This window comes from Pantherophis guttatus, chromosome 1 (assembly GCF_059756535.1).
Source record: "Pantherophis guttatus breed Tessera chromosome 1, ASM5975653v1, whole genome shotgun sequence".
Taxonomy (NCBI): Eukaryota; Metazoa; Chordata; class Lepidosauria; order Squamata; family Colubridae; genus Pantherophis; species Pantherophis guttatus.
In genome coordinates this window covers 322,594,063-322,613,708 of record NC_142063.1, presented here as the reverse complement: position 1 = coordinate 322,613,708, position 19,646 = coordinate 322,594,063, and the positions used below count along the sequence as shown (strand labels likewise).

The 19,646-nt window shown below is 41.3% G+C and overlaps 1 protein-coding gene across 1 annotated transcript in view; it reads left to right on the top strand.

The window, feature by feature from the left end:
* Positions 1–855: 855 nt before the first annotated feature.
* GAREM2 (GRB2 associated regulator of MAPK1 subtype 2) overlaps positions 856–19,646 on the top strand; it is a 34,008-nt gene continuing 15,217 nt past the window's right edge. Inside the window, exons 1-2 of the mRNA XM_034421190.3 lie at positions 856–1,179; positions 11,731–11,871. Coding sequence (XP_034277081.2) covers positions 1,065–1,179; positions 11,731–11,871 — 256 coding nt within the window. The 5' untranslated portion in view covers positions 856–1,064. The remainder of the gene's footprint in view (positions 1,180–11,730; positions 11,872–19,646) is intronic.

The following is a 19,646-nucleotide window of genomic DNA, read 5'->3' as shown; positions in this document are numbered from 1 at the left end:
ACGGAGAGGCTGGCTACAGAATGTCACCAGATGTCCTGATGAAGGTCCTTTCCACCTGTAGCTTTTCTCCGTTTTCTCACCCTTTCTTCTTTATTTCTGCGGCGAGGAAAGGTTGGCACTGCTTTCCTGGAGAAGCTGGAAGCCCTCTAGAGCAGTGTTTCTCAACCTTGGAAGCTTGAAGATGGGTGGACTTCAACTCCCAGAATCCCCCAGCCAGCAGCGCTGGCTGGGGGATTCTGGGAGTTGAAGTCCACCCATCTTCAAGCTACCAAGGTTGAGAAACACTACTCTAAAAGCTAGTAACCAGAGGAACCGGTCAATGGGTTGACTTGACTCCAGTCAAGGTAAGGGAAACGTCAGACCGTTTTTGGAAAAAGAAACAGATCCATGTCAGATGGCAGTAAATAACAGGCTTGGGGCAACCTCCAGCCTTGCCTGTGTGTGCAGAGGACATCTTGCAGATGGCTGCCAGCCCGGTATAGTCCTCCAGGAAGCCCCCACACTATTCAGTTAGGCCTACTCCGAAATAGGCTGCCCTTAAGAGACTTGCTGGCGCGAGGAAAGCCTTCTTCATCACTGCCGAGGGGATGGGTCGATTTATTCCGGCCGGGTTGCCTCTGGGAGCCCTCGTGAGTCCCGCTCCGAGGCAGAAGCGAGGCTGCTGCCGCGGAGAAACCAGAGAAGCGTCGAGGAGAGAAAGAAGGGAGGCTCGGCCGCTTAAGGGGCGCCCGCAAGGGGGGTGCGAGCGCGTCCACGGCGGGCCCTCCAGTGGGCGGGTCTGGCCGGCCTCCAGCCGAGCGAGCGAGCCGGCAAGCCGAGAGAGGTATGTAGCCGCCTGAGCGAGCGCCACCTGGTCCCCCGCTGGCCGAGGTTCCGTGCCCGGCCGGGAAAAGCAGGCCCTGCTGGACGGGGCGGGCGGCGCTGCTCTTGCCCGGCGTGTCGCAGCGGTCGTCGGAAGAGGAGGAGGAGGAGGAGCAGCGCCCGGGCTGCGGCTGCTTCTGAGCGGCGCGAGCGAGGAGGTGGAGGGCGATGCTCCTGCGGCGGCGACGGGGCGGACGGCCAGCATGGAGCGTTTGGCGGCAGCTCTGGGCCGCCTGGCGTGGAGCTCCGGCCCGCCGCTGCCGCTCGACCTTATCGTGGCCAAATGCCGCTTGCCCGCCCTCGTGCGCCCCGGCCCGGGTGGGTCTCTCGCTCGCGGTGCGGGTGGGCAGGCGAAGGGGGCCGCCGCCTGGCTTCTTCTTTCGGTTGGGGATGGTTGTCGCGGCTGGAGGGAGATTTCCGGGCCTCCGCGGGTTATTTGCGTTTGTCGGCAAGGCGGAGGGTGTGAGGCGCCGTCGGTAAAAAAAAACCGGGAGGGAAGCGGGGAAGCAAGTGGCTGAGCGAAAGCGGGGGCGGAGGAGGGACGCCGAACAAAAAACTTCGCCGACTTGCGTTCGATTCTTTCTTCTTGCTGAGCCAGATGGCAGCGCGCGATCCCATGGCTGATTCTCCCTGGCGGAAGCCCCCATAGACATTAATGGACGGCTCTTGTACCGCTGCCGCGTACAAGCAGATCGACGGCGGGGCTGGTGCAGACCAAGCGCCCGCGGGGGCTTGCGGCGAATCTCCCCCGGCATCCCGCCTCTTCTTGTCTCGTCCAGGCGTTGCGAGCGCAATCCGGGTTCCTCCCTCCCTGCCTCCCGAAAGGGGAGTCCCGGCATTCCTGTCTGGGATTCCTCTTACAGGTGAAGCGGCCTTTGCACCGAAAATTTGGCGTGTGCAGATCTGGTGCGCTGGGACGGCGCGCGGGGAGAGAAAGGAAGCCTAGTACCTGGAAACCTCTGTTCATTTACTTCTGGTTGGACTTTTTTGTGGGTTTTTTTTTTTTTAATAGCGGCCGGTTCTTCCCCCCTCCCTCCCCGTAGGGATCATAGGTGGTCTCCGGTACAGATGCAAAAAAATGCGCTGCAGGACCTGAGGGAAGGTTTTATGGCAATTTTACCCGTTCCGTTCATTTCTCTTTCCCTTGCCCCACTTTTGTTCCCCCTCCGATTGCGGGGAGGGATTGCTTGCAGATCCCTCGGGGGGGGGGCGGGTAGGGAGGGAAGGGGAGGGGGTGGCAAGCTGCCCGGCTTCGGGTTTTGTACAGCGTGAGAAGAATAGGGAGTTTGGCTTTGAACGACGTTTTGAATACTAATGAGAAGGGAAGCCTGCTTCCGCCCTAGTTTCTCCCCCCCCCAATTTTTCTTGTGAATGGATTGAGGGGGAGGGCAGGGCTACATATACAATAGCCCCCTCCCCGCATGACTCGGTTGCCTGAATTACCCCATTTCAAACTCCTCGGTTGTCTTGAAAAGCCTAAGGAAGCGGCCCTGAGTTGTCAACACCCCCCACCCCCCTTCCCAAATACCAAGAGGAAATGGAAAGCTGGCTGGTCTGTTCCTGGAGGTTTTGCTGCTGTCGCTTGGGGAATACAACCAAGTGCATTGGGTTAACCGCTGTAGCCACCTGAGATGGGCCCTTTGCCTGATCCCAGGAAAGCTCTTCCATTTATGATGAGTGTGCAGTGTAAGGTGAAAGCTGAAGACTGGCTTGCGATACTTAATGAAACCCAATAGCTTGGGATTTACGGAACCTGATTAAGGAGATCAACTGAAGACCAATATGCAGAACTTGATTAGCTTTGATCTTGGCTGGGCTGTGTTTTCCTAGTTTGATATTTGGTGTGCGGATTCGGGAGCATTGTGCTAATCCAGACAGTGATCTAAATAATCGCCTTGTAAGAACCCAGCAGAAAAGGTCCTTTGAAGAAGACTGGAAAATGATTTCTCTACTTCGAGATAGTTGTTCCACCTTAAAATGTTTGATGAAGCGGAAGGAAATATGCAAACTCTGTGATTGGAGCGCCCCACCAGAATAAGTTATTCAGAGATGCTGTAAACCACTTTTCCAGTCTAGAGGCTGGTTAACTCCATTAAAGGTAAAGATTTATACAAGCCAGGAAGCTCCTCGCATTCCCTGTAAGGACTTGATGCATTGAGAATGTATGAAAAAAAGAATAACCAGTGCTGGATTTTTTTTTTCCATCACCAGCCAGTGAAACTTCAGGTGACATGGCTAAATACTCGTGGAGCTGAAGTATTTAGCTTCAAATCAACTTTTTAATGGGCCTCTTTCAAGTTAGATGTACAAAGGTGATGGAGAAACAGCTCTGGGGAATTGTATGTTTAATGGATACCCTATATTATCTTGCTGGTTTTTACTTCAATTTTCATCAACCCCAGCCTGGCATGAGTAATGACAAAGGATTCTCGGAGATGTAATCCCAGAACAGTTTGAGGACACCAGGTTTCTTACTTCTGCTGTACTGTTTTGATACTTACTGTAGGAAAAGAAAGGTGCTAGTTTATGGTGGCAAAACACGAGAAGGAATCTAATATCACCTTTTCCAATTAACAAATATTATTAGGCATGCGTTTTGTAGGAAGATGCATGCTATTTCATCAGATGTGTAGAGTGGCTAGACTAAACTGATGTCGGATTTATATTGGGATGACAAATAGGAAAGGGAGGGGAAGATAGGTTGATTATGTAGATCTGATTATATAGATCATAAATATCTTTAAATCCTACATTAGTAAAGTCACTAATGCACGACAGAGAGGCTCTGAGCTTTTGGTCCCTTACATCCAGATTATATTTCATCTTTGACTCTGGATGGGGTCTGGGCACTTCCCCAGACTGAGCTGGTGTGCAGCTGTGGCTATGGGGTGGGGTGGGGAGGCTTGTCACAGATTTGTCTAGTGAACTAATTGCACCTTTTCCAGAACCAGGAGGCCTTGCTCACAGTCACTCATGCCTTGGTCACCTCCCCTCTGGATTACAGCAATGCACTCTGCGTGCTGCTGTCCTCAAAGACTTCCCAGAAACTTTAAGTGACCCAGAACTCAGCAAGGCACACCGTGTTGCATGGCCCTAGGTTTACCCATGTAACACTTTTGTTGCATGAGCTGCACTGGTTTCCAGTTTCTTTCAAGATGCTGGTCCTCACCTTTAAAGCCCTATGTGGCATTGGGCCAGGTTATCTGAGAGACCCCCTTTCCCTAAGGATATCTACCTGTCCTACCAGGTTAGATAGCATGAACATGCTCCTAGTCCCTTTCTTTAAATATTGCAATTTTGGAAGTATTCATTTTCTGTGGCAACTCTTGGCCTATGAAACACTCTTCCCCTTGAAGAGCAGCAGCCTCTACCTTCCTACCCTCCTAGTAAAAAAATACTGAAGATCTGGCTTTTCCCCCAATTGCTGGTATAAATGAGGTGACTGTATATTGGAAGCTTCATTTGGAACCAGGGTTTTGTTTTCATGCATTTAGTTTAAATAGTTTTAATATGGTTTTTATGTTTTATTGTAATTTTTGTTTGGGAGTTTGCCCAGAGTTTATTATCAGGATGGGCAGCTATATAAATGCTTCAAATAAATAAACACAATCTGATGAAGTGAGGAGCGGCTTGTGAAAGCTTATTCCTTTTAATAAAATGTGTTGGTTGGAAAAGGTTTGCAAGACTTCCTCTGGGGTTAACTTAGAATCTCCAAGAATGATGTATTTACTGTATTGCCTCTTTTTCCTTATGTGTATTTTGGAGCTGGAGGGGTAAAATAGCTCAGCTCCAAGCTTTTTAGGGAAAACCTTTCAGTCTGATAGCCTCCCTTCCCTTGTCCAGCTGCCAGATTTTCAGGCCCTATCCTTGTGTGATTTGCATCTAAAGGCCTGCTAAGGTGCCTTTTGTCTGAGAGCTTTGTCATTCCGTTCCATCTCTCTCCCACTCCACCATCCGCCTATTGCTGGCTCTGAGCTCCAGCTTTGTCGAATGTGAAGAAAGAATTAGTGTAAATCTGTTGGGAGAAACTGGTGCCAGAATCCAAGTGGGCCAAAGGAGGGAAGGAGATTGCAGAGCAGGATCCTTTTTAAGCATCTTAAGCACCTGAAAAAAACAACCTACAGAAAAATAAATGTCTGACACAGAATCTTTTACCAGAATAATGACGAGTTCTTTATCGGCGGGTATATATGGTTAGTTAACCAGGATGTGTAAAATATAAAACACAAATCTCTTTCCCTCTTCTTTTTACCTTATTAACCTAATAAGTTAATAACATAATGAGTGCAAAAGACCTCTTTCTATGCATGATGGTGTTTCTAAGTGACCAGAGATATAGAAAGAAAAGGAGAAGGAAAGTATGTGCCCCCTGTTACAAGAAGTTTGGGTATATACTATTTAGGGATTATAGGAACTGAAATACAGCATATGGAGATGGAACAGTAGAATTTGAAAACAATGGTTGGAAGCATAGTGTAGATAGGTAAGGTGGAGAGAGAGCTATCCCATTAGGGACAGCAGGTACCATTGTTAGACAGGCAACATGGGATTATTTGGGGCACATGATAAAGAAGGGCATTATAGGTAGAAATTTATGCTATCATTTGTGCTCAGTTTTTAAGGTGACACAAAACACTATTCTTTTCTATATGAAACTCATAGGGAAATATTTATCTGTTTAGGGTAAATTATCATGAATATGCTGTTGATATCCAGTTGAATATATCTGCTTGGACCAGGCAGGAGATATGAATTAGAAATGATTGGGATGACTCAGGTTGAAACTCAATTCCAGATAGATGGAGTTCTGCTCATCCAGAAACCACCACTTTGTGGCTGGCTACTACACTGTCTGTGGATGGGGTTGTGCTCCCTCTAATGGAGCAGTTCTATGACTTGCATGTTCTCCTGGACAGCTCCTACTAGATCAGCTGATTTGATCCTGTGGTCAGAGGAGCCACTTTGCTCAGCTTCAGCTGATCTCCTAGTTTATTTATTTGCATCTCACCTTTATTATTTTTATAAATAACTCAAGACAGTGAACATATTCAACACACATCTTTCTTCTCTTATTTTCCACACGACAACAGCCCTGTGAGATGAGTTGGGCTGAGACAGTGACTGGCTCATGACCGACTTTCATGGCTAAGGTGCGGTTTAGATATAGGCCTCTTGAGAATGATATTAACTTGTGTCCATGTTACCTTAGACTGGATTACTCAGGGCTTCCTTTGAAGACTATATGGATATTTAAGTGGATACAGAATGCAGCAGCTTGCAGTTTGGTAGGTAAAAGCTGCTTTAGCATTTTATACCCAAATTGTGGGTGCCTCGTTGTCTCCCAGTATGTTCTAGACTACAATTCCAGGTACTGATTTTGCCCTTCAGAGCTGCATATACTTGAGTTGAGATTACCTACAGGACTCTCTGCTCCAAACAGACAATAAGAACAGTGTGAGAAGGCCTTCTTTGGGTGTCTTATCCAAGATGTTAAGCACATGGGAACCAGGAAGAAGACTTACGCGATGGTGACCCTGTCCTGGAACATGCTACCCCTAGATGGCACTCAGTCGTTTATTATTTCAGTGAAACAGTTAAAACTGGGAATTCAGTTGAGCATTTGGGTCTTGAGATATCTGTGGTGCAAAGCTGTTTCCATTTCAATTTGGAACTTTAATGTTAAATACTATGGTCTGTTGTGTGGATGTTTGGGTGGTTTAGGGGTAGAGAATTGTGGTGGGTGGGAGTGTGTTTGGGGATTGTTATGTGTGTTGGACCTGGTTTTTGGGTGTTAAGTGAATTTCGTTGTATGGGTATACTGTATATACACCAGTGGTGGGTTTCAAAATTTTTTACTACTGGTTCTGTGGGTGTAGCTTGGCTTGGTGGGCGTGGCAGGGGAAGGATACTGTAAAATCTCCATTCCCACCCCACTCCAGGGGAAGGATACCATAAAATCTCCATTCCCACCCCAATCCAGGGAAGGGTTACTGCAAAATCCCCATTTCCTCCCAATCAGCTGGGACTTGGGAGGCAGAGAATAGATGGGGGTGGGGTCAGTCAGATTTTTTACTACTGGTTCTCCAAACTACTCAAAATTTCTGCTACCAGTTCTCCAGTACTGGTCAGAACCTGCTGAAACCCACCTCTGATATACACGTACAATGACAATAAAGTCATTTATTTATTATTATTTATTTATATTAAAATATTGAGAGTTTATTTACTGTTGATAATTATTTAGCTTAGATCCTGATGTGAGCAGTTCACCAAAGGTGACTCTGGGTGGCATACAACAGTGAGATAAAATTATATAAAAACCATAGATGTAAAACATAAAAATCCATATAAATAAACAAATGGCCACACCCGCCCAGTCACATGACCACCTAGCCACGCCCACCCAGCTGGTCCGGCCCCCCAACAGTCTGAGGGATCATGAATTGGCCCCCTGTTTAAAAAGTTTGAGGACCTCTGGTTTAACTTGATGTGACCCAGATATTTTGAAGGGGGCAGGGAACAACCATGTGAATAAACAAGTCAGAAGATGAATGCCACACAAATAATTTATTTACTTATTTATATTTCACATTTCTGAACCACCCATCTCCCTCAAAGTTGCTGTATGAAGAGTAACATTAGAAGGGCAATTTGGACAGACCTCTTTCCCCAGCCTCAAATAGGAAAGTATATGTAAGTGAATATCTTATTATATTTGTTTTTAGCTAAATTAAATGTCTAAAACATTAAGTTTCTTTCCTAGGTTTCTTCCTAGCCTTCTGAATAAAATCTGCATAGAGACTTGGTTCTTTTATGTGACCTTCAGCAATAGAGAGTTTAAGATCTCTATGGCAATCTCCAAATTATTTAGTTTGTTATTTAATTAACCAATTTATGTAGCTGATCTCTTGCCAAATGACTCTAGGTGGCTAGCAAGGAATAACAGTTCACAACATCCAGAAAGAAAGTGGCAAAATAATAAAAAACATAATAAAAAATGTAATGTATGAGTGCTAGGCACAGGACTCATGCTCTTCTGAACATATTAGGCACATTATCTGGGCTACTGTTTTGAACATTGGGTATTTGAAACATTTAAAAATGTTTAGGTACAATTTATTGAAACTCACCTATCATTCTGCAATAAAGCAGCAGCAGCAATAAAAATAATATTTTTCTAGGTGTGCTGCTCTTCTCCTTGGCCCATGACCAAGATGCCACCTCTATCAGAATTAGCCTTATTACCAAAGAAAAACACAAGTTAGATAGGATGGGGCCAAATTCTTGGGAAATTATATTGGAGAGATCTTCCTTTGACTATGAAATTAATTTTAAATCAAGCAACCTCACTTTAACCTGCCATGTATAAATTGCTGGGTTTGTACAATGCACTTAATTTGGCTACTGAATAAACTCATTTTTTGACTGCGCACAATACATTGAACTATTTAAATATCTTGGATTCATATACTCTAGTCTAGACTAAGTTACCAAAACATACACAAACAAACCAAAACTAACTAAGTTTAGCATGTTTTATGAATATAGTCCAACAGACTTAGTAAAATATGTGTGACCATAGCAGCAAAACTCTGACTGAAAAATAAGCTAAAACAGGATAAAACAATGATTTATTTTAGTGCAATGTTGACTATTCCTTCTCTTGGGCTTATCTGGTGCAGCAAAATGATTACCAATATAAAACAAACAAGATAGAATCATATTGTTGCTGCTAAATAAATTGGCCTAAAACCAAAATGCTGAATTTATATATAGATTAAATAAAAATTGGGTTAGATGGAAAGAAGTTTCTTTTTTATTCTTGCAAACAACAAGCTTAGCTAAAAATTCTGAAGAAACCAAACATTAGGTCTGGCAGAGTCCTCTCCTTTTTCAATATGCTGTGTGGAATATTTGGTGATATTGAAATCTGCCAAAAGGGCCAGGATGGACTCGTCACCCCTGTCCCAAGCCCCCCAGAGGTTATCTATGAACAAGATCAGTGCCTTCTCAGTACTTTACCCCAGCCCAAATCCCAAATGAAAAAGATCCACATAATCCTTTCTCTATCCTTATTGGATTTAAGCTAAACATACTTGGTCAACAAAATGTAAGTAACTGACAAAACAATAAATGATAACCAATACATTCAATCAGTACTACAAGTTATAGATCAAATTTATAATATAATATAATTCTGTAGATAAGAAAACCCAAATTGTTGGTGTAGCGGAAATCCATATACAACGCAATGCAAGAATGGTTTCTAATTAGAATTTAATTCTACATCAATTTACTTTTCAGTAGAATGTTGTTTTAGACATGTTAGCAGCCTCTTGTGATTTAGTTATTCTTCTGAAGAATGAATTAAAATATTTTTTTCAGCAAAAAATTAGAATTTATGCATTAATATATACGGTTCAATATATTTTGATTTAGAAAAACTTATTAAGAATATCTTGGTTGTATTGGAATTACAGCCATCAAAATGTGCTCCATTCTATTATGAAACATTTCTCAGAATTGTTAAACTTTACATCATTGCCACCACATATAAAAAAAAAGGATTCTAACCTTATAATTGCATTTCTTACAGTTTTAGGAAAGAGAATTATTCACTTTAGTGATCAAGAGTGGAGTAACATACCAACAGTAAAACATCTTATGCCAATTTTCTCTAAGTAATAATATGCCAAGTAAATCTGATGTTCTTCCATTAGAATTCCCTGTGTTCCGTCTCAATGACTATATTCAAATTCTGCTTCCATTTAATGATACAATCCTTATTTCATTTTTGGGGGGTAAATATTATGTAAACTGTCAAAGCTGAAGAAGTGCATAAATTCAAGCTGTTGATTGGGCCACTGAAGAGACTCGGGGAAATGGAAACCAATCTGGTTGAGAAGTGTCTGCAGAGGATCTCTTATCAAAAGAATGAAAGCACTATTTTGTGAGAGCACTGCCCTTTTGGATTGCTTATTTGTGCTTTTCTACTTTATTATTTATAGTACAGTGAGCATATTTCCTTGAGAAAAATGAAGGACAGATGTGAAAAAGGCAAATCTGAAAGAGATTCATAGGGGAAAATTGTTTGTGTTTATAACTTCATTTCATAAAGGAAAAGTCAAGAGCAAAATAAAAAAAACATTTACAAAAATGGCTATTGTAATAAAAATATCTAAAATCAACCAATATACATTATGTACATTTATTTTATTAAAATATTCAATTTTCATATTTTTTTTTACATGAATGTGAAGCATTAGATGATTTTTTGGTATGGTAAAAATCAACTGACCAAATAAACGACTAAAGTGAGTTTTTGAAAAAATAAATCTAAAGGATGGCTTTCTGAAATAAAGAAGTGTAATTTTTTACAGTGTATTGTTTTTTTTAAAAAAAATTCTTAGTCTTGTTTTATAACTTTAATACATCGTGCATGGCGAAGATGAATTTCTATCCTTGTGCATTTCTATATAACTTCCGTGTGTATTTGGATATTAAATATAACAAGCTGTATAGGAGATACATTTTGTCCTGGGTTATTTTGTGGATTTGAAATGCATATGCTATGTGCACCCCAATGGCGGGGGGGTGGGGGAGGAGGAGGAGGAGAGAATTCTCCGTTGCAGGCCTAGATTTAGCATCAGTACAAAGGATTGTTCCAAGCAAGGCTTTGGGCCTGCAGTTCTTGCCATTGAGCACAAAGGGCTGTTTCTGGGGCAACCTATCTCTTGGCAGCATGGGCCCACTCTTCTGTTGCATTTGGCTGGGGGAAGTGCTCCGCTCTTGGAGCTGGCAACTCAGGGGTGTTCTGGGCCTGAGGGAAGAGCTTTAGTAAAGACTTCCACTTTCTCTCATTCCCAGTGTAGTTCCTGGGATGACATTTCAAGAGACAGAGTGCCATGTTCAATGAGATGATTATTATTATTTATTTATTTATTTGTCAACAAATAAGAAAACAAATAACAAAGTAGACACAGACATGGATGCACGAAAAAATTTTGGCACAAAAAAAAGGATATAAATTGGCAAAACATAGCCATAAACACATAGAATGATTACATATAATTGGGAACAGTAGGGCAGGGACAGTAGGCCCGCTGGTGCGCTTATGCACGCCCTCTTAGGGACCTCTTAAGAAACATGAAAGGTCCACGGTAGACAGTTTACAGTAAAATATATGGGGATTAGAGAGACTAACAACAGGATCAGATAGATTGTTCCAGACATTTACTACTCTGTTGCAAAAGTCATGTTTCCTACATGTGTATGTTAATCTGATGCATTGATTCTCTAGCATTCTGTACTGTACCTTGGTGCTTTATTTTCAGCCAATTAGGTCCAACATTTCTGGAAAACATCAGGTTAGGGAAGAAGGAACTTAGAGAGATTGACTTACACTTAAAAATCCTGCCTACATTGGAGTGTGCATTGCTCAGGGTTTACAGATGATGACTCGTATAACTCTCTGTTGTATTGCTACATTGCCAGTACTGATTTGAAGAAGGCTTTGCAAATATTGGCAGGATGGAGAAGTTGACTGATTTGAATAGCCAGGTGCCTATAGGTCATATTATAATTGGACTTTTATGCAGAAGGGCTCTGTGCCTCACTTTTGGAAAGTTAGGGTACTCAACTGGGAATTTACCCCATTAATGTGAGAATATGTGGGGGTGGCTTTCATTTTAGTTGAACTCTTGATGGTATTTTTCATCTTGCAGCAGCTCCCAGAATTCTGAGTGAAGTAATCTGACTAGAGTCTTCTCTCCTTTGTTGTCATTACAATAATGCTGGGTTGGTGCACATCTAAAAAATAATTTGGGTGAATGCATAGCAATCTCACACCTCTTCTCATTTCTGTCACAGGGGAGTATGTAGAGGGGGTCAGTGACCAAGATGTGCTTCTCATCCACTCCTGTCGTCAATGGACTACAGTGACAGCCCACAGCTTGGAGGAAGGACATTATGTCATTGGCCCCAAGATTGACATCCCCCTCCAATATCCAGGTAACAGAACGGTGAGAATTCAGTGAAGCACATATTTGAAGGGAAATAGTGAAAGAGGGTTAGACAGCAAACGCATAGATTTTTCTATAGATACTCTGATAGCTGTCCTAACTTCTTGAATGTTTCTGCTTAGGTTAGTTTCTTTTCTTTCTTTCTTTTACTTCTGATCAGTAGTGATGTACCTTTTCTGAAACCTTGATGCATCAATCACATTGCCCTGGGTGATAAACTATAAAGTGAAAAAGATAGATCCCTGCCTCACAAACTTATAAAATGAAGTTGGGAGAAATGGATAAGAGAAGATCTGGACTGCTGTTTATGGATCTGGGCCTAAAAGAAATAGAGCTTTAGGTTATAGATTAACAGAAATTCCTGCACTGTTGAATAAGTGAAGCATCAGCCAGGAAAGTTTAAAAAAACTACGGGAAAACTCCTGATCAATCCAATGGCTCTATATTATCTTCAAATTAGAGGAATTGCTTATCATTTGCCTTCCAAGGCAAAATGGCATGATGAAACAATATTATCTTATTTTGATAAATCTATAAGGAAGGTGGAATACTTTTTTAGTTGTGCTTAGTTGCTTATAATGTTCAAAGTTTATGTTCAAAGCAAGAGATTCTTTTTTCCTACACAACCCAGTTCCTCTCAAAAGTTTTGTTGCATATAGATGTCTCATCAGATAGGATCTCATGAGGTTCTCATTCCAAGTGTTATGGTTTTTAATCTGTGGAATCCTTGGTGGTCTCTTGATTGTTTTCTTGCAGATATTTGGTTACCTAGCTAGGTAACAACTTCAGTGTTTTTTAATCTTTCTTCTAATGGGGAAAGATAATAGGCAGATTCATAAGATCTCCTTCTACTAGAAAATAACAAGATCTTCTTTTCTGTTTGTGTTTGGGGGTGAGGTCTTTTAGGTAAATTTACACCCAGCGTAAGTCATTGTTGGCAAAGGAGCTGCACGGTGTATTGGCTGAAGCAGAATGCTTTAGTAAGCTCCACATTTGTCTACTTCTATCAGTATTTCTATCAGTACTTCAGGAGATGAAATAATTTTCTGATATCAGAGAGTGAAAGAAGCAAATGCAGTTTGTAAAACAAATGGTGAAGGATCAGCTATGTGGAATCAGCCATATCTCAGGCTAGACTTTTCATAAGAAATAGATCAGTAAGAATCAGAACTTGTAATTAGTGAGCTCAAAGGAAAAAAAAAACCCTAGATATTAATTTTGCTACAACAAAAGCTATTGTTTTGGAATCTAGTGGGTATATGGGTGAATGCTAATTTTGGGTTTCCTATAAAAATTGTAATGGGAATGGAGATCTATATTGCATATACCGTATTTTTTGGAGTATAAAACGCACCTTTTCCCCCCCCCCAAAAAGAGGGTGAAAATCTGGCTGCATCTTATACTCCAAATGTAGCCCCGCCCAGCTTCTCAAATGGAGGTTTTGGAGGCTGAAAAAAGCATCAGAAACAGAGCTTCAGAAAAGAAGCCCCCAAACAGAGCTTCAGAGGCTTTTTTTCTGAAGCTCTGTTTCGGAGGCTTTCAGAGGCAGGAAAAAAAGTGTTTTCTGAAACAGAGTTTCAGACGTTTCAGAGGCAGAAAAAAAAGCAAAAAAAGAAAAAGAAAGAAAAAGAAAGAAAGAAAGAAAGAAAGAAAGAAAGAAAGAAAGAAAGAAAGAAAGAAAGAAAGAAAGGCACAGAGCTCACAACCAAGGAACCTGTTGCTAAAATTCACCTCTGGGAACAGCTGATTGGGGGATATTCCGGAAGGCCGATCCACCTGCCAATCAGCTTTTTTCTTATTTTCCTCCCCAAAAAGGTGCGTCTTATACTCTGAAAAATATGGTACTAGGTTTCCACCATTAGACTGAGCACTCCAAAATGTACCAATCCATCCTGTTGCCTCCCCTTTTTTATTCAGAAAGAGAAGGGAGTTTCCCAGCTTCATCTGGAAAAATCTCTTTTTCCCCCAAAAAGGCTTTAGTGGGCCTGGTTTGCCTTGTGTCAGTTTTTTTCCCCCTTTATCTAGTTTCCAGCATGCTCAACCTCTCAATCTGTACTGCATATAAGGAATCTATGACCCTCCAAATCTTGAACTACAATTCCCAACTGTTCCAACCAATGGTTGGACTTTATGTTATTAGTATCGAGTACTCTTCATTCTTAGTCTAGGTTTAGTTGCAAACATTCCTGGGCACTGTGGTCCTGGACTTGCTAATGCTTACTCCATCTTGTCTGAGTTCTAGAGGTATGGAAAGAGAGTAGCAGTGAGCAGGCTCAGAAAATATGGTGAAGGTGAACACTAAATGAAGACAGGACATGGTTTGCAGGAGGTTGGTGCCTAATGTAGAAGATCAGAGAGGGAAAGGGAGTTGCTGGCACCATGTGAGAGCATTGGGAGGTGCTGAACAGATGGTACAGTAGGAAGGAGTGACTGGAGTCGTGAATTAACAGAACTGACATCATCTCTGGCCTTTAATGAGACTCTTAAGTGCCTCCCATCTTTGGTAATGATGTGCAAGTATGAATAAATAATGAGAGGCAAGCGGACAGGAGCAGTTAATTGCTGTTCCTTGGGGAGACAGATGGGACAGGAAAAGAAGAGTAAGTGTGTTAACCTGTTTTGTTGGCCCCATTCATAAAAAAAAAAACCCAGAGCAGATGGTTCCAGTTTCAGCTTGCAAGCAAAGCAAAATGCACACTTCATTGTGAAACCGTTGCTTCTGATAAGTGGACAACTGCACGCAGGGAAAATATTAGCTTGCCAGAATTATTGATTGCTGTTAAGAATAATAGAAATGAGAAAGATCTGATCGAGCAGGCTTGCCAAGTAGCTTGAGAAATTCAAGTCTTGTTGAAATGGAGTTGCTTAAAAATGTCATTCCTTGCGGTGATGGAGACATGATGTATGTAGCCTGTGCTATTTAGGAGAAAGGAGACGCCACTAAGACTTTTCATATGAGAAATTGTATTGTGTCTAGGCAACAGTGTGTATATCTAAACAGTTCTTCTTGGGCTGCCTTGGAAAATCAACTCATTTCATCTCCACTGAAATGAATTAGGATATCTCTGATCTATTTTGCTCAACTATCACACGAAGGTTTCAGTTAATATGATTAAGCACTCTGGGGTCTGAGTCTGCTTTTGGCAACAGCAAAACACCTCTGAAAGCATTTATTGGCTTTTGAATGTGCTAAAAACTGAATTTTTAAATTGTGCTCTTTTCCTGATAATTTAGGGGTTGGAAACATTATTTCTGCCTCTATCTTCATCTGCTTAGCAAGCTTGTGACTTAATTTAGGCTAGCATATGATAAATGGCTAAAGGTCACCTAGTGAGCTTCATGGCTGGATTGGGATTTGACCCTAGGTATCCTTGGAGTCTAACACCATTCTGATCTCACTTAACCCGATTCTATTGTGTTTGAAACCAGAACGTTTAAATTTTACTGACAAAATGTCCTCTGCAATCATTTACTATATGCTGATGAGTGAACTTGAGATTCTCAGATAACCAAAGATTTTAAACTGGGGGACAAAGGGAAAAGGATAGGAATATTTCAGATTAAGTAAGAGAGTTAAACTAGATGTCAACACTGAAGCTGACCTGACCGCAGCCATATAGGAGCTTCAGTGTTGCTACACTGGAGCTGAGGGACAGGGAGGGGGGTTTAGAGATAGAGGGGTTTGTGTAGCCAAAATAAAATACTTTCTCTTGAGAACCAAGATATTCTCACACCTAGATCATGGAAGAAGGAGGGAGGTCTCCAGACAACCAGACAGCATTTTGATTGGACCATGTGACTGATTGTTTGGGGTTTGGGAAAAACTCTCTTTTTTAACTAGGTGAAAACTGTGGGAACCTTTAGAGTCGGTTTTCACCAGATATATGCCAATATAAGGGGTGGGCTTCAAAAATTTTAGCAAGGGGTTCTCTGCCTGGTTGCTGGGTAGGCGTGACCATGATGGGCGTGGCCTAGTCAGTCTCCTGCACCATAATGGGGGGGGGGTGTTTTTGCCCTCCCTGGGCTCCAGAGGTTTTTCTCGAGCCTCTGGGAGGGCAAAAAAAAGAGCCTTGATAGTACAGGGTTTTAGTGCACCCTGTTATTAACACAGCTGCCTGCAATTTCTGCTGGTTCGAATCTCTCCAAGGCTCAAGGTTGACTCAGCCTTCCATCCTTTCTAAGGTAGGTGAAATGAGGACCCAGTTTGTGGGGGCAATAAGCTGACTTTGTATAAAATATACAAAAGAATGAAGGCTATTGCTTAACGCATTGTAAGCCGCCCTGAGTCTCCGGAGAAGGGCGGCATATAAATCAAATTAAAAAAAAAAAAAAAAACGGCCTCCCCAGGCTCCGGAGGCCCTCTGGAGGGCAGAAATGGGCCATTTCTGACCTTCCTAAACTTCCGGTAGGCCTGTTTTTCACCCTTCCCGAGCTTCCACGCGCTCCCTGCACTTACCTGAATCCAAAACAGGCCATGTGGGGATTCTTGGGAGGGGCCGGGCAGGTGGAGCCAGCCAGGAATGGGATTTGGGGTTCTCCGAACTGCACAGAATCTTAACTAGAGGTTCTGCCAAACCCCTGCGAACCCCCAGCAGCCCACCCCTGGCCAATATGATTTTTCCAATAAAGCTATCCTTTGAGGAAATTGCCTGCCTCGGAGTTTTGCTTGCTATGGATTTATTACTTGGAACCTTGACACTAGAGACTTAAATTCCCTGAGTGTCTGAAAACAGTGCCATCAGAAAAAGGCCAAGATCTGTTTATCATCTCAGAAGGTTGGACAAGTAGTAATGGATTTAAATTATGGGATGACAGATTATGGTTGAATATTTGGAAACGTTTCCTAACAGGGAACAGAGGGTCTTTTGATCGTGAGCAAACTACACTATCTAGAGAGGACAGACAAAGAGGCTGGGTTCTTGTAAAAAGCAAGAGTTTGGACACAATACCTGACCTGAACATAAATTCCCAACATTGTCATTCCAAGTGATGTGAAATAAATGTGTGAAGCCTGTGGCCTTTCAGAAAGAAAACACGATAAAGACAATAACTTGTAGCATTTCTATAAATTTTCAAACGCTTCCCACACATTATTTTCATCATTGTATCTTATAAGAGAAACATGTGATGTATTGTGTACTGTCTCATTAATGAAAGGTACATGGGGGTCTTCAGGGGAGTCAAGGGGAAGCAAATTATGAAAGGTATGTGATCTTACAAATTATATACTGGTATCAAATGTTAGGATGCAAGTACAAAATGATGGCATTTGTGTGATGATATCATCATGTTTGTCATCATTTTGTCATCATTGTGATTTGCTGCAGATACCACTAGGTATGTGGGCTCATTGCACCAGGATGCCAGTGAAGCTCATAATAGTAATGAGATCTTAACTCATGCTGGTTCAACCATCGAGGTGTGGATTTCAGAGAAAAAGTTGAGGCTTCAGTAAAAGGCACCAGACCGAATAAGAATGCTGTTTCTTACTTCATAGAGTTGCTGAATTGAGCTAATCAATTAGGCTTAGTAAAACACTGATGCTTCCATGTCTGTTCACTCCATCATAAACAACTAAATTGCTCAGAACCATTTAGTTTTGAGACGCAACTCAATTAAGAATTACCACAAAATTCCCATTCAGGCATTTTTCTACAGCTATGTCTGCGTCTTTTGCTATTTATGCATTGAGGAAGGCATTTTGAAAAGGGGAACTTCTCTGTGCTGCTTGTGATTTTGAACTATATGCAATCAGAGTTTGAAAATCAGAAAAACCATGTTCAATAAATAAAGCAGATTTCCCTCTTCCAAATTCTTCCTTTCAAACAGCTAAAACAGGAGTAGGCCTTAGCATGGGTGACTGCTTTTTCTTTTTCTGTATAACTGGAATAATACAGAAGAATGCTCTAGAAAAAAACAATGTATTCCCTGTGGTTGAAATCCGCATGTGTGTATATATTTTTAATTGACCATTACTAATAAGAACTTGGCAGCATTAATTCTACACTGAATTTTCTGGCAAAATATTCTAATCTCCTGTCTTGCTAGAAATTTGTTCTGATAAAAGACATCAAGAAGTCATCTCTATCTGGGCCAATAATAGTACACGTACACACACACACACACACACACACACACACAGAATTTAAACTTCATTAAAAGTTTATATTGTTATGCCTGTAGCCCAGATAGCAAGAGTGTAAAGAGGCAGAGATGCCATGGATACTCATCTCTATCCATTGTATGCCTTTGTTATTCTTCCAGCTGGTGCATTGATCCCCCCATCCCAGCCCACAATTGTTGTTGCCATATTGCCTTTTCCTTGAGAAAAAAGAAAGAGGCCCATGGCTGATAACAGAGTTGGGGACAGCCCTGACACCCTGCCTCTTTCTCACTTGCCATCATCACCAGCGGCTCCTGTCATTAACTTCTACTCCAATTTGATATCTCCATCTGTTTGGCTTCCTTGTTTGCTGGGTACAAAGAAGTTGCTGGGCGAACTATGGCAACTGAATCCCGGGCAGAAATGCCATTTGCATTTCAAGGGATCTCTTGCTGCTGAAAGGTAACTAAGGCAGTTACAGGCAGCTCTGAGCTCCTTCAGAAAGAATAGGAATGCAACACAATATAATAAAATGGACATTACAGAGGGCAACCCAGATAAAGGAGAAGAGTTTCAGCAAAAGGCATAACAGACTAAGGATTCTCTTTATTAAAGTATTATGTGTATAGCCAGCAAAGATTTGGTGTTCTGAAGACAAGCCAGTGCTTCAGCCAGTCCCAGATTCTTGCTACCATAAGGGCTTGCATATCTTCATCCCATTTGATTCACATTGCCGCAACTCTGGATGCCAATATTCATTTTTCACAAGAATGCACTTTGATAGGTGCATTCTTGGGTGATATAAATAGGAAAGTTTTATTCGTAATTCTAGGTTGTGATTAGCCTATGACTTGGAAAAGGAAGAAATGCATTCTATGTATATTTAGATATAATTTTACTTTTGGTACACAGATATTTTTCCAGATTGGCCCTTTTTTCTGAATGGAGAATGTGCCTTCGATGACGATGATGGCTTAGAAACATAACAAATATGATGGGGAGAAAATGATCAGAGGTTTATAAAATTAGGAATGCACAAATACATCAATACAATATTTTCCTCATCTTCTCTTTATTTATACGAGAATATAGATTTGAGACAAGGAAGAAAAGTTCATTTTTTTTTACACAGTACTGTTAATATATGGAATGTACAGTAATAGGATCTAAGTAGTGGGTAGGAACAAAGAGGGCTCTAAAAGGGGATTGGTTAGGTTCCTGAAGGAAAAATAAATAATTTACTCTTTGTGATGGTGGCTATATGAAATTCTAAGTTCAGGATTACTCTGCCTCTTATATTGTAATTGACAGAGGAAAGTGGGAGAAATTTATTGATTATTTTGATGCTTATTTGTGGGCTTCTAAAGCTATCTGGTTAGCTGTGCCTGGAAATAGGATGCTAGCTAAATAGACTCTTTGTCAGAGCCAGCCACTCAAGGCTCCTCTATTTTATTTTATTTTATTTTATTTTATTTTATTTTATTTTATTTTATTTATTTTATTTTATTTTATTTTATTTTATTTTATTTTATTTTATTTTATTTTATTTTATTTTATTTATTTTATTTTATTTTATTTTATTTTATTTTATTTTATTTTATTTTATTATTTTATTTTATTTTATTATTTTATTTTATATTTTATTATTTTATTTTATTTTA